This window comes from Meriones unguiculatus, chromosome 17, assembly GCF_030254825.1.
Source record: "Meriones unguiculatus strain TT.TT164.6M chromosome 17, Bangor_MerUng_6.1, whole genome shotgun sequence".
Classification (NCBI taxonomy): domain Eukaryota; kingdom Metazoa; phylum Chordata; class Mammalia; order Rodentia; family Muridae; genus Meriones; species Meriones unguiculatus.
The window spans coordinates 38,762,769-38,780,726 of record NC_083364.1 but is presented as its reverse complement, the minus strand read 5'-3'; the positions used below and the strand labels follow the sequence as shown (position 1 = coordinate 38,780,726).

General features: G+C 39.2%; 1 protein-coding gene across 3 annotated transcripts in view; it reads left to right on the top strand.

The window, feature by feature from the left end:
- Positions 1-17,678, top strand: part of Sec22a (SEC22 homolog A, vesicle trafficking protein) — a 60,018-nt gene extending 42,340 nt beyond the window's left edge. For all 3 annotated transcript variants that reach the window (XM_021634648.2, XM_021634649.2, XM_060370316.1), the window contains exons 6-7: positions 7,643-7,708; positions 15,462-17,678. In XM_021634648.2, coding sequence (XP_021490323.2) covers positions 7,643-7,708; positions 15,462-15,662 — 267 coding nt within the window. In that variant the 3' untranslated portion in view covers positions 15,663-17,678. The remainder of the gene's footprint in view (positions 1-7,642; positions 7,709-15,461) is intronic.
- The last annotated feature ends 280 nt before the right edge of the window (positions 17,679-17,958 follow it).

The window sequence follows — 17,958 nt, the reverse complement described above, 5'->3', positions numbered from 1 at the left end:
GTATATAGAATAAAACAAAAAAGCCTTTATTCTATATTCTCACTAACAAAATTCAAAATTTTACTTCTACCACTGCATGAGTAGGGGGCAGTCTTTCATAATTCTCCAGTGCAGCTAGGTGCCAGTTAGACAGCCCTCACATGTTAAGGGCTCAGTCTCACAGTCCAACACTTCAGATGCCAGTCCTACGGACAGATTGTACTAATGACCACCAGCTGGCTATACGTCATAGGTCTCAACGCCCCCTCTTTTGGTGCAGTCATTTGTTGGAATAGTTTCTGCACTCAGAAATGCATTTGGTTGTTAATTATAAAGGATATTTCAAAGGTTATGGATGAATGAAGAGGTATATATAGGGAGAGGTTGGGAAGGCTCTGGATATGAGTTTCTGTCCCAGTGGAGCTAGGTTTCTCACCGTCCTCACATGTTGAGATGTTCACCAAACTAGACGTTCTTTATAGTCTATGTATTAGATTTGGGGGAAGAGATTAGGGGAAGGTATGATTGGTTATTAGCTTATCTCCTTGCTCCTCCTGGAAGATTGGGATGCATCTAACCATGGAGGTTTTCTGGTACCCAGCACTGATCTAGGAGTCTATCAGAAGTTGTTTCAGAACAAAAGCTGTCCTCCTTACACAGGAAATTCTAAGCGATATGGGAATTCTGGGTCAAATCCTTCAATAACTCAGGAAACTAATTTCCTAAGTCTTAGGGGTTCTGTGCAGACTGGGAAAGGATCTTCACCAACCCTATATCTGACAGAGTGCTAATATCCAGAATATATAAAGAACTCAAGAAGTTAAATGGCAACAAATCAAGAATCCAATTACAAAATAGGGTACAGAGCTAAACAGAGAATTCTCAATAGAGGAATATCAAATGGCAGAGAAACATTTAAAGAAATTTCAACATCCTTAGTCATCAGGGAAATGCAAATCAAAATGACCCGAGATTTCACCTTACACCCATCAGAATGGCTAAGATCAAAAACTCAAGTAACAACATGTGCTGGAGAGGTTGTGGAGAAAGGGGAACCCTCCTTCATTGCTGGTGGGAATGTAAACTTGTACAACCACTCTGGAAATCAATCTGGCACTCTCTCAGACAATTAGGAATAGTGCTTCCTCAAGATCCAGCTATACCACTCCTAGACATATATCCAAAATATGCTCAAGTACACAACAAGAACATTTGCTCAATCATGTTCATAGCAGCTTTATTCATAAAGACTAATAGGAACAAGAGATTTTTCTATCACCTTTATTTACAAGGGTTTTAGGAGCCCTGTGTGAAAGACAGTGTAGGCTTAGATTTTTTCAACAAACCTGCTTTAGTTAGGGTTCTTATTTAGGGTTCTTAAACACTTCTACCTTCTTTCCACCTACTGACCAGAACTAGGGAAGAAAAAGTTATTAGGAAAAGGGGGTTGTAGACCTTTTCAGAAGTAGTTCCTTGGGGTGAGTCCACTCTTTGTTGTCCGGATACCAGCAGTCCAAATGTCAACACCAAACAGCAACACAAATCAGTACAGTTCAGCAGAAACAGACTCCACTGAATCGGACGGAGTCAGTGAAAGCTGCAAGACTCCGGTGGATTGCCTGGAGACTTCTCTAGAGCTTCTCTCCCTGCAAAGTGAGCATTCTCTCACTGTCCATGGTCCACTCATGGATATTTTCAGCTGGTCAAAGTCACATCCCTTGAACAAGACAGCTTGCAGCAAATCTTCATGTGCCTTCTCACAAGACAGCTTCTAACAAAACATCACATGACTCAACTGAGTCTTCAAAGAAAACAGAAACATGTACTCCAGGAGAGATTACTTATTACTATTTCATACCCAGATGGTCCACACAGTACTGATGAAGAACAAAAGTAGGGGCTAACATTGTCCAGATTTAAGGCTTACTGTAAAGCTACAGTAATTAAGACAGTGTGATAGTGGCAAAAGAATAAACAGTAGGTCACTGTGATCTTTGACAAAAGAGCAAAAGTAACTCAATGGAGAATGGACAGTCATTTTAACATGGCGCTCGAACATGGTGCTGGAAAAACTGGAAAACTGCATGCTAAGAATGAATTTATAGATATTATAAATTGAATAAACAGGAATTCAGAATGGGCCATCGACCCAAATGTGAATAACAAAGCTTAAAGTTTATAAATTAAAAAAAAGTAGCATAAGAGAAAACTGTATGACACTAGGGTCTAGAAATGAGTTTTTAGATATAGCACCATAAGTGTTGTGTAAGAAATACGCTGTTAAACATCACTAAATCTAACAAAGTCTGTTCTTTGAAAAAACACTGAAGAGAATGAAAAAAGCCACAGGCTGGGAAAAAATACTTGGAAACCCATTTGATAAAGGACCCTGACTCTATAGAGCTGGAGAGATGGCTCATTGGTTAAGAGCTTATGACTACTGTTCCTCTGGAGGACCAAAGTTCAGTTCCCAGCACTCATCTTCGGTGGCTCACAACTGTCTGTAACTTCAGCTCCAGGTGATCTGACACATTCTTTTGGCTTCCAAGTGCACCTGCACACTCATATTATATGTGCACTCAATCATAAATAGAAAGACATCTTTAAGGAAGGGAGAGGGTGATTCTAAAATACACAAAGAACTCCTAAAACTCAAAACTAAGAATGCAGATCAACCTATTAGTAGTGATAAAAAGATCAGAAGAAAACCTCACCACAGAAGGTCCTGGAGATGACAGACAGGCATGTGAAAAGATGCTGGACATCGTATGTCATTAGGAACTGCAAATTTAAAAGATGATGCCACTAAACACCTGTTAAAACATGCCTCCAACTGCACCAGCTGACAATTCTCATGCTGATGAGGACATAGAACAAGAGAACTATTTGCTGCTAAATGGGAGTGCAAAATGTTATGCCACTGTGGAAACAATTGAGCTGCTTCTCACAGAGCTAAACATAGCTTTACTTTTATCATCTAGCAATAGTACTCTTAGGGGTTGCACCAAGTAAGTAGAGCACTTTCAACACTTGAATGGTTTATGTCAACATAATCAGAATTTCAAGGAAGTATGAAAGATGAGTGCTAAGTGGTAGTAATCCATACAGTAGACTACCATTGTGTAATAGAAGAAATGGCTATTGGTCACAAAAAGACATGGAGACCTCTTAAGTGAATATTGCTTGGTGAGAGCAGGCAGCATGAAAAACTATATACTGGACACTTTCTGCAAGAGGTAGGCTTATAGGCGTAAGTTCTGTAGTTGCTAGGATGGGAAAGAGGAAAGAGTGTGAACATCCTGAGAATCTCAGAGCTGTGAAATGGTGCTTTGTGACTCTAATGGCAGGTCCTTAGTGCATTTGTCCAAACCACAAAGTCTGCAACAGGAAGAGTGGGATTTAGTCAATAATAATGTGTCACTACCTCCCAGCATTTGAGCTCAGTGTATTACACCAATTCCAGTCATTACTAGACTCTTAGTGGGGGGTTAGGGGCATATAGAAAGACTCTGCTCTATTTTCTGTGTGTCTAAGGCTAATCTAAAAAATTCAATCTATTTTCGTTGGGCCTGTGGCCCACTCCTTTAATATAACACTTGGGAGGCAGAGGCAGAAGCAGGTGGATTTCTCTTGAGTTCCAGGCCAGTCAGGGTGACATAGTGAGACCATGTCTCCAAAAACATAAACACACACCAAAAAAAAAAAAAAAAAATGTGTATTTTAAAAGCCAAGAGTAAAACAAAGACTTTCTCTTTGATGATAAGTCCAAGGAAAACTGGAAAGGGAGGCATGTTCTTACCTTGAGCTTTGATGTTTTGATGTTCTTCAGTGAAGTGCAGCTCTATTTGGCACCAGTTAAAAGTTCAACTTGTTAACCCAGCCTGCTCTTAGAAGCATGGATTAGGCTTCCTCCACCTGGTGGGGGCCTGAACCTTCTGCTCTGCATAGGCCATGTGAGGACACTAGTGCCCCAGTTAGGATGGAGTGTGATTCAGGAATCTGACCTATGTCTTCTGCTCCATATATAAATTTTGAGCAATGGCCATTTTGAGAATACCAGTGAAATACAGGCTAGATCTATTGACCTTGTGCCCACTAGCCCTGGATAACTTATCTGATTCTCCTCCCGCCCCAACACACCCCAAGAGTTGAATAATAGCATGTCTTACTTTGCATAAATAAGCTCTGGAAGGATAGGAAAGGAATAAACATGGTTGGAACTGGAAGATAGGGAATGGAGTGGCAGTAGTGAAAAGTGCATCTTTCATAGATTGTTTTTACTTTGAACCATGTAAAAATTGCTCATCAGAACAAGTGTTGGACTAGGAGTATAACTGAGTGAGAGAGCACTTGCCTAGCAGTAAAAGAATGCTGGGTTAAATTCTTAGCAATGGAAACAGTTACTCTAAGGTAAACAGAAGAAAAAGAAAGAAAAAAAAATCTTTTGTTAATCTAATTTAATGGGTAGATTTTCAAGTACCAAAAACTCAGATATAGAAGTCTTTTGTGGGACAATGACCTAATGTTGGTCACTGTTTCTTTCCCTCAGACATATTATTGATCACAGCTTATATGGGATGAAAAGTCATTTTTTTTTCTTCATTAAAGCCATTAGACTTGGTCCTAGTCTCCTCTCTGGTTTCTCAGTGCATTTTGTGTTAGGAATAATCTCTTTAAATTACAAGTTAAGTAGATCATATGAAGCTGTCTTCTCTGTAGAATTTTGTACAAATACTAAGAATTAATCTAAGTGGAGTTATTCAGATCTTGCTGCTGAAAGAGGAAAAAGGCAGCTCCAGAATCAACAGTCTCTTTTTCTATAAAACTTGATTTGCTAGTAAAGGATTTATTTGCTGGGTGTGGGCACATGCCTTTAGGATCTCTGTGAGTTCCAGGCAAGCCTGATCTACATAGTGAGTTCCAGACTAGCCAGGACTATGTAGTTAGACCCCATTGTTAAAAAAGAAGGAAAAATAAGTAAAGAATTTATTTGGAAATTATAATAATTTTAAATCTAGCAAATAATATGTTGTATATCTTCTGATTGTGAATAGTCTATAGGTACTGACTTAAAGTTTTATAATCTTGATTTATAAATACTCTGAATACTAAAAATGGTTGCAGCTTTTATCTTCTCGTATTTATTTATCTTCTCGAATTTATTTGGAAATTATAATAATTTTAAATCTAGCAAATAATATGTTGTATATCTTCTGATTGTGAATAGTCTATAGGTACTGACTTAAAGTTTTATAATCTTGATTTATAAATACTCTGAATACTAAAAATGGTTGCAGCTTTTATCTTCTCGTATGCTTTGTGCTTGTGGCATGTTTGAATCTGAAGACTCAGATGAATAAGCATTCCCACGCACTGTCATTGCTAACAGCTTCTGGATAAGTACATCGGTGAGATGGCTCTGCTGCTGAAAGCTCTTGATGCCATGTCTAACTGCTGAGTTTGAGTCCTGGATCCCCGGGGCGGAGGAAGAGAGCTGGCTCTGACAAGTTTTTCTCTGACCTCCCTTTGCTGTGGCATGTGTGTGTGCCTGCCTGTGTGTGTTCATAAAGTGTAGAAAGTGAAAAAATAAGGCTTGGCATAAATTTGCTTATTGTAGATTAGTAACAACTTCTTACAGTGAGAGGGATTTATTAAAATGTGTGGCACCAAAGTTTTTCTTTGTTGTGTGAGTGTATATATTTTAAGCTGGTAAATTCGATTTCGTGTTCACAGTAATGTGTAAATTAGATTATTTGCACTTGCTTCCAACCTTTGCTCAGAGTTTAGAGATGTTAATAGGTTGTTGTGAGTTGACATTACAGAAATGCATATGCTTTTATCACATTGTGTACAGTGCGGAGTTCTTCTAAAGATCACTTTTGAAACAATGATAATTAGACTGATGCCAAACCAGAAGTAATTTTCATATGGAGTGTTAGAAAATGAATCCCATGACAGCGTAGAAATGCTGCCCTGAAAGTCAAGAGACCTGTGATCTCTTTGCCAGTAACTAGCTCAGTGACCTGAGGCAGGTTGCATTGGGCTTCATCTTCCCAGTGCACGGGATGGAGGCTTAGACTCCACAAGCCCAAGGACTATCCAGCACCACTGAGCTGCCCCAAAGAGCAGCATGTAAAAGTGCGGTTCTGTTTCTTTGGGGATGGGGGGTGGGGAGAGGAAAAGAGTGAAAAACAGAAACATGTGAACAGGTTGACAATAGTTTTTCCTTTATGTAAGATTACAAACAATGTAGGTTTCTCTGTATAATCTGTGCCCCCCTCCCCCAATTTTCTATAGGAATAGAAACTTTTTTTTTTTTTTGAGACAGGGTATCTCTGTGTAGCCCTGGCTGTCCTGGAACTCACTCTGTAGACCAGGCTGGCCTCAAACACAGGCCTGCCTCTGCCTCTCAAGTGCTGGGATTAAAGGTGTGTGCCACCACTACCCGGCTTAAACATAAACTTTTATAATCAGGAAAAAGTTCTAAAAAGCAAGCAGAGCATATTTAAAGTCTTTGAATTACAAAAGTGGAAAGGTTTCATGTTAGCTCTTCCTGCCTCTGGGGCAGAACTGGACTGAAAATCCTACGAAGATTAATGGTTTCAAGATCTCACTAGGATAAGCCACTGCCTTGTGGACTGTTTTTGTACCCAATCAATTGCTCTAAAACAATTTGCTCAAATTTCTATTACATAGTGATCCATCCACCCCCATGGGTTTGATGGCACAGTCTTGTAATCCCAGCATTTAAGAAGATGAATCAAGGGGGATTGAGCATTTGAGGCCAGCCTGGACTATGTAATGAGACCCTGTAGGAAAAAGAAAATTCGTTTTTCCAAAATAAGAAATGGGGCCTAGTATTATGTCTTTCCCTAGAAGAAAACCACTTACTCCTCCTGCCTGGGCTGTATGTTGTGTTCATATATTCAGTGAAGGAAGTTGAATGTTGATACTTTGCAGGAACCGAAGGACAGCACGAGTGGTTGTCTGTTCCACACAGGCTCTGGTTGTTCTTCCTCCCTGTTTTATAGCACGTTTTCTAGGACGTTATAACCAGTCCTGATCTTTCTCTTTGGGATTTAGCACACTCTAGTGGACACTAGCTTTTCAGTCGTCACAGTTGCATTTATCATGTCAAGTTATTTTTTGGGCAATTCATGTATGTACTTCTGGGTAGTAAAGTTTGTCAGTTTGTATTTAAGTGGTGACCCTCACGAGCAGGAGAATGCTTGCTGTTTTCTTCAATTTCTCATTCCTCTGCCTTTTAAATTTAAATTTATTTTACGTGTGTGGGTCTTTTGTCTACATATATGTCTTTGTACCACTTGTGTACCTGATGTACATGAAGGTCAGGAGGCATTGGATCCCTTGGAACTGGAGTCACAGGCAGTTCCGAGTCATCATATGGGTGCTAATAATTGAACCCTGTCCTTTGGAAAAGCAGTCAGTGCTTTCAACTGCTGAATCATATCTGCAGCATACCCTTCTCTTCCTGTCTTACTATACATTTTATATTTCTAGCTTAAGACACATAATTTTTTTGTACAACACTGTAAAATTTTTGAGTGTGCATAAACATTGTCATATCTTATCCTAGAGCAGATTTTTCTTTCTTTTAAATAGGTGCTGCCACCAAAAAGGTAATGTTTATTTGTTTTTACAGAGCGATGGTGAGGATCTTAACTACGTCATTGCATTTTTCCTTGGAACGGCAGCCTGCCTTTACCAGGTAGGTTTCCTCCAGTTTGTATCAGACACTTCCCTATTTCTGTTTTTCAGGTGTCGAGTCTTATAATTGCCCATGTATTTAAAATACATATAAATGGTATCTGAGTTACTTGCCTCTCTTTTAATTTGAGCCTCTGGTATCTTTGTAACCTACACTTCAAACAAGTTGTGGACAGAAGTTCCCAGTGGAATTACTCTTAGGCCTTTCTCTGTAATGGGATATCAGGGGTGCCTTGTCATGTGCCTGTGGCAGAAAGGCTGATTCTAGATCTTCTAATGAGAGCCAGAGGGATTGGTGCTCTGGAGAAAGCCTTGGATACAGAGTAACACAGCAAGATAACGTTTTAGGATTTTTAAGTAGAGATTAATTTTTAGTAGCGGTGGATAGGACCCATTGTAAGAGTAGAGAGACTGGCAGTTAGGAAACCAGTCAGGAGAAGATTCTAGCCTAAACTGTGGCAATGACAGCAAGGTAGTGAAATATTGCCACCGAGAACGAAGACCAACCAGTACTTAGAGTGTGTGGGAGACTGGAGGGAGGGGCAGGGTCTACACCCAGCTGGCAGGGAGACTGGTCATAGGAGGGATGGGAGGAATGATCATGGCAGTGATCCAAACTCAGGAATCATTTTGTTAGAGCATAATGAGCAATCAGGGCCCCTTGACATAACTTTTATAAGTGGCATCTTCCTTTGGCTTATACAGGAAAAAAGAAAAGGAAGGAAGATGTAAAGCCTGTATGTACTTAAGACTGCCCAAAATTCTGTAGAACTCTTGGGGAAATACTTTGATGACTATTTGAGCTTTACAGAAACACATATTACAACTTTGACTTCTAGTGGCTTCACTTTTTAAAATCTGTAAATTTTCTTAATGTTATCTTTACAAGTCTTACTCAACTTGACAGGTTTCATTAGGACAAATGACATTTCATACACATTTGAAGCCATGTATTTGTTAGTGGCTCATGGTGCTTAAGTTTGCTTAGTGTTCTTTTGTGGGTTTCCCACTTTAGTCCTATGCCCCCATCATACATAGTTGTTGTCTCATTTGTTAAAAGAGAGAGAGACAGAGAGAGAGACAGAGAGACAGAGAGAGAGAATGAGAACAGAAGCACTCCCAGTGCTGTCGGCATAACCAGGAAACAGGAGGAGCCAAGATTAAAGCTTAGAATTAGAGCCCAGGTTCATTCCTTTATATCATGCTACCTCTGTGCCTAACCAAGTCGCTAATCCTAATTTGTACAACTTTTATGATTTTATAAAGGTATAATTTTATAACTGCTATCTCATGATTCTAATGTGAGGTATTGGTTTTTATAATTTCATGAATGGTAGCTCCTTTAAAGGCAAAGCTTTGGTTGCTTTGCTTTACAAAGGTAGTTTGGTGCCTAATCATAGTGGCAGAGTTCTTGACTCCTTGTGTTTCACTAAGCCCTATACATATCCGTTGTACCATTAAATCATCACAGAAAGCCCTGTAGTAATCTTTTATCAGCACCATGCTGTTCTCTGAGATCTAGACCATTCTTTGAGCTAGTTAGTGATGCAGACCTTAATGTGTGTTACTCCACAACAGTGTTGTTGCCAGGCACACCTCTTAAATCACCTAGGCAGCCTACAGCAGTTGAAGAGTTGCTTAATGGTGGAGTGCTGTCACTCAGGTATCACTTGAGAGAAGCAAATACATTCTTTCGTTAAGAAAGAAGAGTGTAAAATCCAGTTTGAAGCTCTATAGCTTCACAATGGTTATTCTAACTGTATAGAAGTTCTTTGAGATGATAGACTTTGAGTCTGGATAATATTGGTGTGTGATACATATTTTATTTACAAGTTTTTTAAAATAATAAAGTTTTTAAAAGTTAAAAATGAGAAGCAAACCAGTTTTCTTCACATAGATGGTCATTAAGCTTCCTGCTTTCCAGAAATGCTGAGCAGAGTGGCGACTATTTTTTTTTTTTTTTTTGCAGTTATATTTTACTATTTTTATTGTTGTGTTTCCAGTTGTCAGGATATGTTTAAATGAGTTAGGTCAGATCTCTTGAGTCCAGGAGGATAGTGACTGTTCTTGAGTCTGAGTTTTTCAAATAGAGCAGGGGTGAGTGGAGACATTAGAGACTTTCATTTCTAAACTTAAGTGTTTTCCTTTCAAAACTGCTAAACTTACAGAAAGATTAAAAGACTTGTCTACCCAGAATCACCTGTTACTAAGATCTCTCTAGGTGAACATGCATTGAGATGTTTATGAAGTTAGCCTTAGGAGCCAGAGAGAAGGCTAAACAGGTCAAAGTGCTTGCTATGCAACACTGAAAACCCGAGGCTAACCCCAGATTCCGTGTAAAAGTAGGAGAGAATCAATTCCACAGATTTGTCCTCTGATGCCCACATCTATGGAATGTGTCTGTTGTGGGACCCACACTGACACAATAATCAAAATTTAAACAGAAACTGCAGAAATAAAAAATGTAAAGAGAAACAAGTTAGAAGAAGAGTGCCAGCTCCTGACCGCCACACGTGGGTGTTCACACTCATACACACAAACATTTATACACAAAGAATAAGTAAATAGTGAAAAAAATGGGGGTGGTGAGATGGCTTAGCAGGCAACCCTGGTGACCTGAGTCAGTGCCTCAAATCCACCTGAAAGCGGAAGAGAATTGACTCCAAAGTTGTACTCTGACGGTCACACACATGCCATGCATGACACACGTGAACCCATCTCTACTCACAGATCTTGTACACACACACACACACACACACACACACACACACACACACTAATAAATAAAGCATATATAAACGTGTTCATTTGTCTTCCTTGCTAAAGCCTTTTATGATAGCTGTAGCCTCATGTGGAATAATAGGAGAAGTCCTGTACCTTCTGTTTACCTGGCTTTCCCTGGGGTCCCATCCTGAAAACCATAACACAGCACCACAAGCAGTAGGTTGGTATTTAATGCAATCAAGATAGAGAATATTCCTGTCACCAAAAGGGCTCCCCCTGTTGCTTTTTGTATTACGCAGATGGAACTACACTAGAAGTCAGTTCGGGCAGTTCTCCCGAACTGATAGCTACCAGGAGGAAGCTTAAACAATAACTGTTTCTTTCCTGCAGTCCCAGGAGCTAGGACGTCCAAGGCCAAGACATGTTGATAGACACACTTCTTCCTGGCCTGGAGAAGGCTGCCTGCTGGCTGGGTCTTCACACAGCAGAGAAAGTTGCTCCATTATAGGAGCTATATCCCATCTGGACCTAACAACTTCCCAAAGGCCTGCTTGCTAATACCCCATGCTGGGGGTTAGTCTTCACTGTACATATTTGGGAAGGGAAGGACACAAATATTCAGTTAAACCTTAACCTTATATGATTGCCTTTTCTTACTCAGCATAATTCTCTGAAGATTCATGAAAGTTGTTACATAGACGATGTTTTTTTGAGACAGGACTTCACTGTATAGCCCAAGCTGAGTTCAAACTCCTATTCTCCTTTCTTAGCATCATGCTAGGGTTACAGGTATGGATCACCATGCCTGGCTCATGTACATGCTTTGTGTGACTATGTCTTTTCTAATTTGTGATACAAACCAAAATTACAATTATTGGGTCATGTGGAAACTTGATGCTTAGCTCTTTTCCAGAGTGCTGCTTATGCTCACCCTTCCTCTGTAGCTTCACTAGCATCTAGAGTTGTCACTTTGTTTTATTTTAGCCATTATTAGTTATAGTAGTATTTTATCGTGGTTTTTACTTTGGAATTTCTTAATGGTTATTGATGTTTTTCCATTGCTTTATGTGCTTATTTCTCATCTGTGTATCCTCTTAAGTGAAATATAACTCTTATCTGTTCATATCTCTTGTCTTTTTTCTGATTGGATGATTTTTTTTTTTTTTTACTTTTTTGGTTCTTTCTTAAGAGTTTAAAAATATTATTTATTTCTCATATATACAATGTTCTGTCTGCATGTACAACCTGCATGCCAGAAGAGGGCACCAGATCTCATTACAGGTGGTTGTGAGCCACCATGTGGTTGCTGGGAATTGAACTCAGAAACTCTGGAAGAGCAGGCAGTGCTCTTAACCTCTGAGACATCTCTCCAGCCCAAGAGTTTTGTTTTTTATTTTTTCTTAATTTAGTATGTTCCAGATAGTCACCCTTGTCACATGTGTTATCTCATAATATCCTTTTATGGTAAAGTTTGTCTTTTTATCCTCCTAGGTTCTTTTAGCAGAATATGTTTTTAAATGTTAATTTGATCATTTTTTTCTTTTATGACTCATGCTAACATTTTATAACACTTCCTTAATCTCTACACATATGGATGAAGATAGTTATGAAGCCAGCTTCAGGACCAGAGAGATGGCTAAACAGGTCCTAAAGATTTCTGTTTTGTTTTGTTTCCTAAGTTTTATAACTTTATGATTTATATGTAAGTTCAGGATTTTTTCGTTGTGACATTTTATATGTGATATGAGACTCAAGTTGAAATGTTTCTTTCTTTTTTTTTTTAATTGTTTATTCATGACCAAGTGTTCCAGCATCATTTCTTTATGAAACTGTTTTCTTCCACTGAATTGCTTTTGCACTTCTATATGAACTCATTTGGGTGTATTTTGTGAGGCTCTTTCTGGGTTCTGAATTATATTCTTTTGCTCTATTATCCTTCTACCACAATCACACTGTCTTTATTACCCTACCTATATTCTACCTTAAATTCAAAATTTTCCTAATAGTTACAGAATGAGTCAAATTTTCTATCAAAATGGATGAAATTAGGGTAGTTTGACAGTAGTTTGTGGAAGTGGTCCATTTTATCTAATGTGTAGAGTTGGTAGACTCTTACTATTCTTTTTATATCTGCAGTGTTTATAATGATATTTTTTTCTGATGTTGGTAATTTGTAGAGTCACTGCTGGTCTGGTCAGTTTCTGTTTCACCGATTGAACGAGCTGTTCATTCTCTTAGATTTTTTTTCTCCTCTTCTGTTTTTCTGTTTTCATTTTTATTGATTTCTACTCTCATTAGTTAAATTAGTTAAATTAGTTTCATTTCAGTTCTGGTTTTGTCTCACATGTTTTGAAGCTGTGTGGTTTTTGTTCAGACAAATATAGGGTTGCTTTGTTATCTTGGTATTTTGACTCCTGTATCATCATTCTCTTTGCTTTAAAATGTTTTGATATTTATTTCTGTTATAAGTACTCTTCTTTTTTAAATTAATGTATATACCCTTTTCCATCATTTTAATTTGCCTTTGTCATTTGATGCAATTGTCTGATAGACAGTAAAATTGATTTTTTTAGTCCACTTTGCCAGTCTCTGTCTTTTATTTGCTGTATGTAAGCCAGTTACATTTAATATAATTAAGGCTTATTTTTTGTTTTTTTTATTTTTTTAATTTTTTTCTCTTTCTGTATACAGATTATTTCAATTTTTAAGAATTCCATTTTAGTTTTATCTATAGTGTTTAAAAATACCTTATGGATTTTAAAATGGTTACTGTAGGCAACTATAGATATTTGTCATGGTCTTCTGTGGTCATCATTTTGTGTTTAGTGAGATGTAGACACTTAATCTCCCTAGATATTCTGTCTTCCTTCTCTGCAATACTTTTGTTTATTTCTTCTATGTATATTCCAGAACACATCAGACACTGTTGTAATACATCTTGCTTCAACTGTGAAACATCAACTGAAAAGGAAAAAACCAGCTATCATACTTAGTTATACTGTTGCCTACCAAAGTTGGTTTGTTGTTTGTTTGTTTGTTTCATTATTTCAAGGTTTTTCTTTTGTACTGTTTTGGTTTAGAGAAAATTTTTAGCTGTATAAGTTTGATCAAGGCGGTGTCAACATCTCTGCATTATGAGATATCTTTTTTCTGCATTACCTTTGAAAAACTTGAGAATCATCAATTAAATACAAGAAAAGCTCTTCTTTACAGTAAAATTCCAATTAATAAATGTAGGAAGAATGATGGAGATTAAAAAGTCACTATTAAATCACCGTTAAGCAAACACGACTATAATAGCTGATTCAGGCAGAGTCATCAGTGGGTGACATGCATTCCCATCGGGGTCCAGGTTGACAGCACTGATAAAACATACTGTCTGGCACCTCTGTGTTGTTCTTGGCAAACTTACATATGCTTAACTCAATCCTGGAACAGTGGACACATCCAAATTGAGGAACATAGCTCCTGCATAACTGATGAATATTTATCAGACCTGTCAAGATCATGACTGAGAAGCTATTACAGATTGGAGGAGACTTGACAGCTAAATGCAGTACAGAATCCTGGGTGGGGAAAGGTTCCTAGTGGGACACAGGACAAAACTGAAGCCTATCAGTTAACAGTACTCACTGTGATCATGTCCTGGTATGATGACTAGTCTGTGGTGATATAGCAGTGACACTATAGAGACAGTACAGTTCTGCTGTTTCAGAACTCTTCCAAATCAAAAATTTATTCAGAGGAAAAGGTTTGTCTTTAAACTTTTATTCCATAGTGAAAATCAATGTTTTTATTCATTTCTAAAGATAGCAAAGCCTTTTTTTTTTTTTTTTTTTGTAAGTCAGGCAGGGTCTTACTATATAATTCTGGCTTGACCGGAACTTTCTATACCATGCTAACCTTGAACTCACAGAAATTCTCGTGCTTCTGCCTCTCAAATGCTGAGATTAAAACATCACTCTGGTGTGCATTCTTCTGTTTTAAATATGGAATAGTCTTCACTCGTGTAAGAACTAATGTTTGGCGAGAACACCCTTACACCCTCCTACTCTGAAGCCTGGTAAAGCTCACGGGGACTCCTACTTCTTTCCAAACACTTCACGAGCACACACAGACTTCCTAGAAAAAGATTTCAGACACATTCCAGAAAAGAGTTCACCCAGGCACTTAATTTTGTTTAGCACTTTAGTATGTACCTGGCACTGTTCTAGACCCTGGAGATGAATGAACATGACAGTTAAATCTTCTCCTGTCAGGAGCTATGTATGGCAAGTAAAATAAGCATATTTTTAGCATGCTGTGGGAAGAAATTAAGGAAAAGGGGGATGATACTAGGGCTGGTGGGCGATACTTCCTTTACTGGCTTGCAGAACTAGCCCTCGCTGTCATTCTCTGTCCCCTTTTCTGCTTTATGGTTTCTCTTTCTGTGATGGAGGTGCTTTAAGTTAAACGATGAAAGCATGCTAACAACACTGCATCCCTCCAGTGCAGGCTCAGTGAAGGCAGCGGCTTTATCTGCCACAGCTGAGGAAGAAGGCCCAACTCCCGGAGCTTTCCACTACCTGTACCCCGACCCCCATCCCTCACTGTTGCTCACACCTGACACTTGGTGCTTTCCTTAGCCCTCAGACTCAGGTTGTGGAGAAAGGGCATCTCTCTCTGTCGTTTGCTGGGTTTTCTGTGCTTTCCTAGGTGGGGATGGCACAGGCTGAGAGCCCAGAGGCTGAGAGCGCAACAGTTTATCTATCTTGGTCACCTCAGAGAATCTCTACAGTCTGTCTTATTAGGGAGTCACCCGCTTATACTTCCATTTTAACATATGATGCAGAATGTTTATTTTTCTGAAAAGGGAAGACATCAGAGGAGACATCTTTCCCTTTCAAGCCGTGGAAATTCCATGACTGCATATCTTCAGTGGCTTACATTAGCTCATTCTTTTGTGTTCTTCTCATGTTGTATTCTGATCTGTTACATATGTCATTCTTTTCTTATAACCTAACCAACTTTCATTTTTATTTGTTGAACAGTGTTATTTACTTGTGTACTACACCAGCTGGAGGAATGTCAAGTCATTTCTGACTTTTGGCTTAATCTGTCTGTGCAACATGTATCTCTACGATCTGCGCAACCTCTGGCAGCTTTTCTTTCATGTGACTGTGGGAGCATTTGTTACACTGCAGATCTGGCTGAGGCAAGCCCAAGGCAAGGCCCCTGACCATGACGTCTGACACCTCCCTTCGGATGTATTGCCTTTGCCTTCAGGGGAAGAAGGAGAGGACGTATATTAACTGCCACTGTGATGAAGAAACCAGTCACCACACATGAGAAGCTCTGCTCTCTTTCTCTTCTCATCTTCCTGTTCTGTTTTTACAAGTCAGCCTGGCATGCCTGAGAGCGTGCAAGACCTGGTAGGAGAACTCCCAGAAGAACCCTGCAGTGGGATGTGAGGCTCATCACAGTAGAAGCTGTTGAGCATCACCTGAGGACCTGACAGGCAGCATTGAATCCTCACTAGAGAGTCAACCAAAACTTAGTCATGGACTGTGCTCTGAGGACCAAGCAGGAATGCTACAGCCTGAGTCTGCCTTTGTGAGGCATTGGTGTAGACCAATTAAGAAGATGCTGCAGGAACTGGAAAACAACGACTGTATTAAGTTTCAGATTATTTGCACAATTATAGTACCACGAGTTTATGAAGCCCAGAATGGCAAGAAATTGGTTCCTTTCCTGTTTGTTTCTGCCACCTTCTAACCCTGGAAATCACCTGGTGTGGGAGAAGGCGGTGATGCACAGCTCTAGAATGTCACAAATCCTGACAACACAGCACATGTGTTTTCTTTTTAGACCATGTTTGTCATTCCTTTTGAAATCACTAAAAAGACATGATTCATTTGATTATTGTGGTCTCCCAAACTCTTACCATCTGGATACTGTGTATGCTATTATTTGCTTAGTTTCTAACCTTTACATTTTAAAAGTATTTAACAAAGAAAGGAACCCTACTCCAAGTGGAAAATCAGTATCACTTTGCCAACACAAAATGAAATGTTAAGCTCTTGCAAGATACTCAATCCTACCATGGCTCTAAACCTGAGTGGCACATTCATTGTGATAATGACAGGTGTTAACCTGGCATCAAAATGAGAGCCCCTCTGTGGAATACTCAAAGGTAATGGGGAAATTGCAAAGGGAAGATACTTTCACGGTGACACAGCACTGTCTAGTTCTGTTTTGCACCCAAACCCATTTTGTTTATTCCAGAAGTATGGTGCTGAGAATCAGAAAAGTGACTTCCCCTCAAAGTATGAAAGTTATTTCATACTTTGGGTAGGTAACTAGTTTCCAAAAGAAATAACACTCTTAAACGCTTAGAAGATTATTCAAGCCATTTTGAACTCCTAATATGGAAGCACTGCTTGATTTGCAAAAGTGTACAAGTCACCTGGTTTGGAGCCATCATGAATGATTTGTCTTTGTCTTTAAAGGAAATATTCCAAACAGTGAATGCATAGGATTCTGAGATTTCATCCCTCAAGACAATGGACCTTGATACATAATTCCTCCAAGGGCCATAGTTACTTGGTAGGAGTCTAGAGGCTCAGGTCACTGAACTGCTTTGTCTGCCTAACCCATTGTGTGGACATTTGCAGAACTGGAAGATCTTCACACCTGGAACCTTCACTACCCCTCCATCTTAGAAAAAAAAAGTAGACAGAAGGCAGTGAGTAGAGGTATGATGCCTACGGCGTGTTTAAAACAAGAAACTCCATTGGTCTAGGTTGCTGCTGTACCAAAGCTGCAGAGTTGCCATGCACCTTCTGAGAGATGCCCCAGTGTATCACATGGACCATGCTTGGAATTTTGTACTTACTGAGCCTTGTAAATATAGTGGTTCAGCTTAGGAAGGGTTTCTGAGCTAGTGGGTAGAACAGAAGATATTAATTGTAATAGTAAATTAACCACAAAGCTCAGGCTTTCTGATTAATTGTGGCTATGTCTGGGTATTTGATAGCTCTCTTACCAGTCTGGTTCAAGTGCTACCTCGTCATCACTAAGCTGAGTCACAAGGGTTAGCGTTTGAATCCGCTTGTTCGGCAGGGACACTTGAAAAATCACCAGTTATTTCTAAAGCTTGTTTTGTTGTTTTTTTTTTTTTCTGTTTCTGTTTCACCAGCCGTTTGGGGTAAGAGGATGTTTACATCTTAATGTACAGAATGAAACTGCTATAAATAATCTTTTCTGTATACCACTGCCATCTTTCATTATTTGGGATGTGTGTCTCTTAGAGGGTATATGACTGTCCTGACTGCCATGATGTTGCCCAAGAACCTCTAGGCTTGTCATTGTCCTGGAAGCTACCTCTTTAGTGTCTAAGCTGTAACACTGATAGCTTAGATTTGAAGCACACCTTTACTCCTAAGTTTGCACTCCCTCAGGGTTCTTGGGAGCTCTGTGTGTGGCTGTGTCCATCTTTCGACAAGAGAAGGAATAATCAGATTCCCAACTTACATGTCACATGGCTAA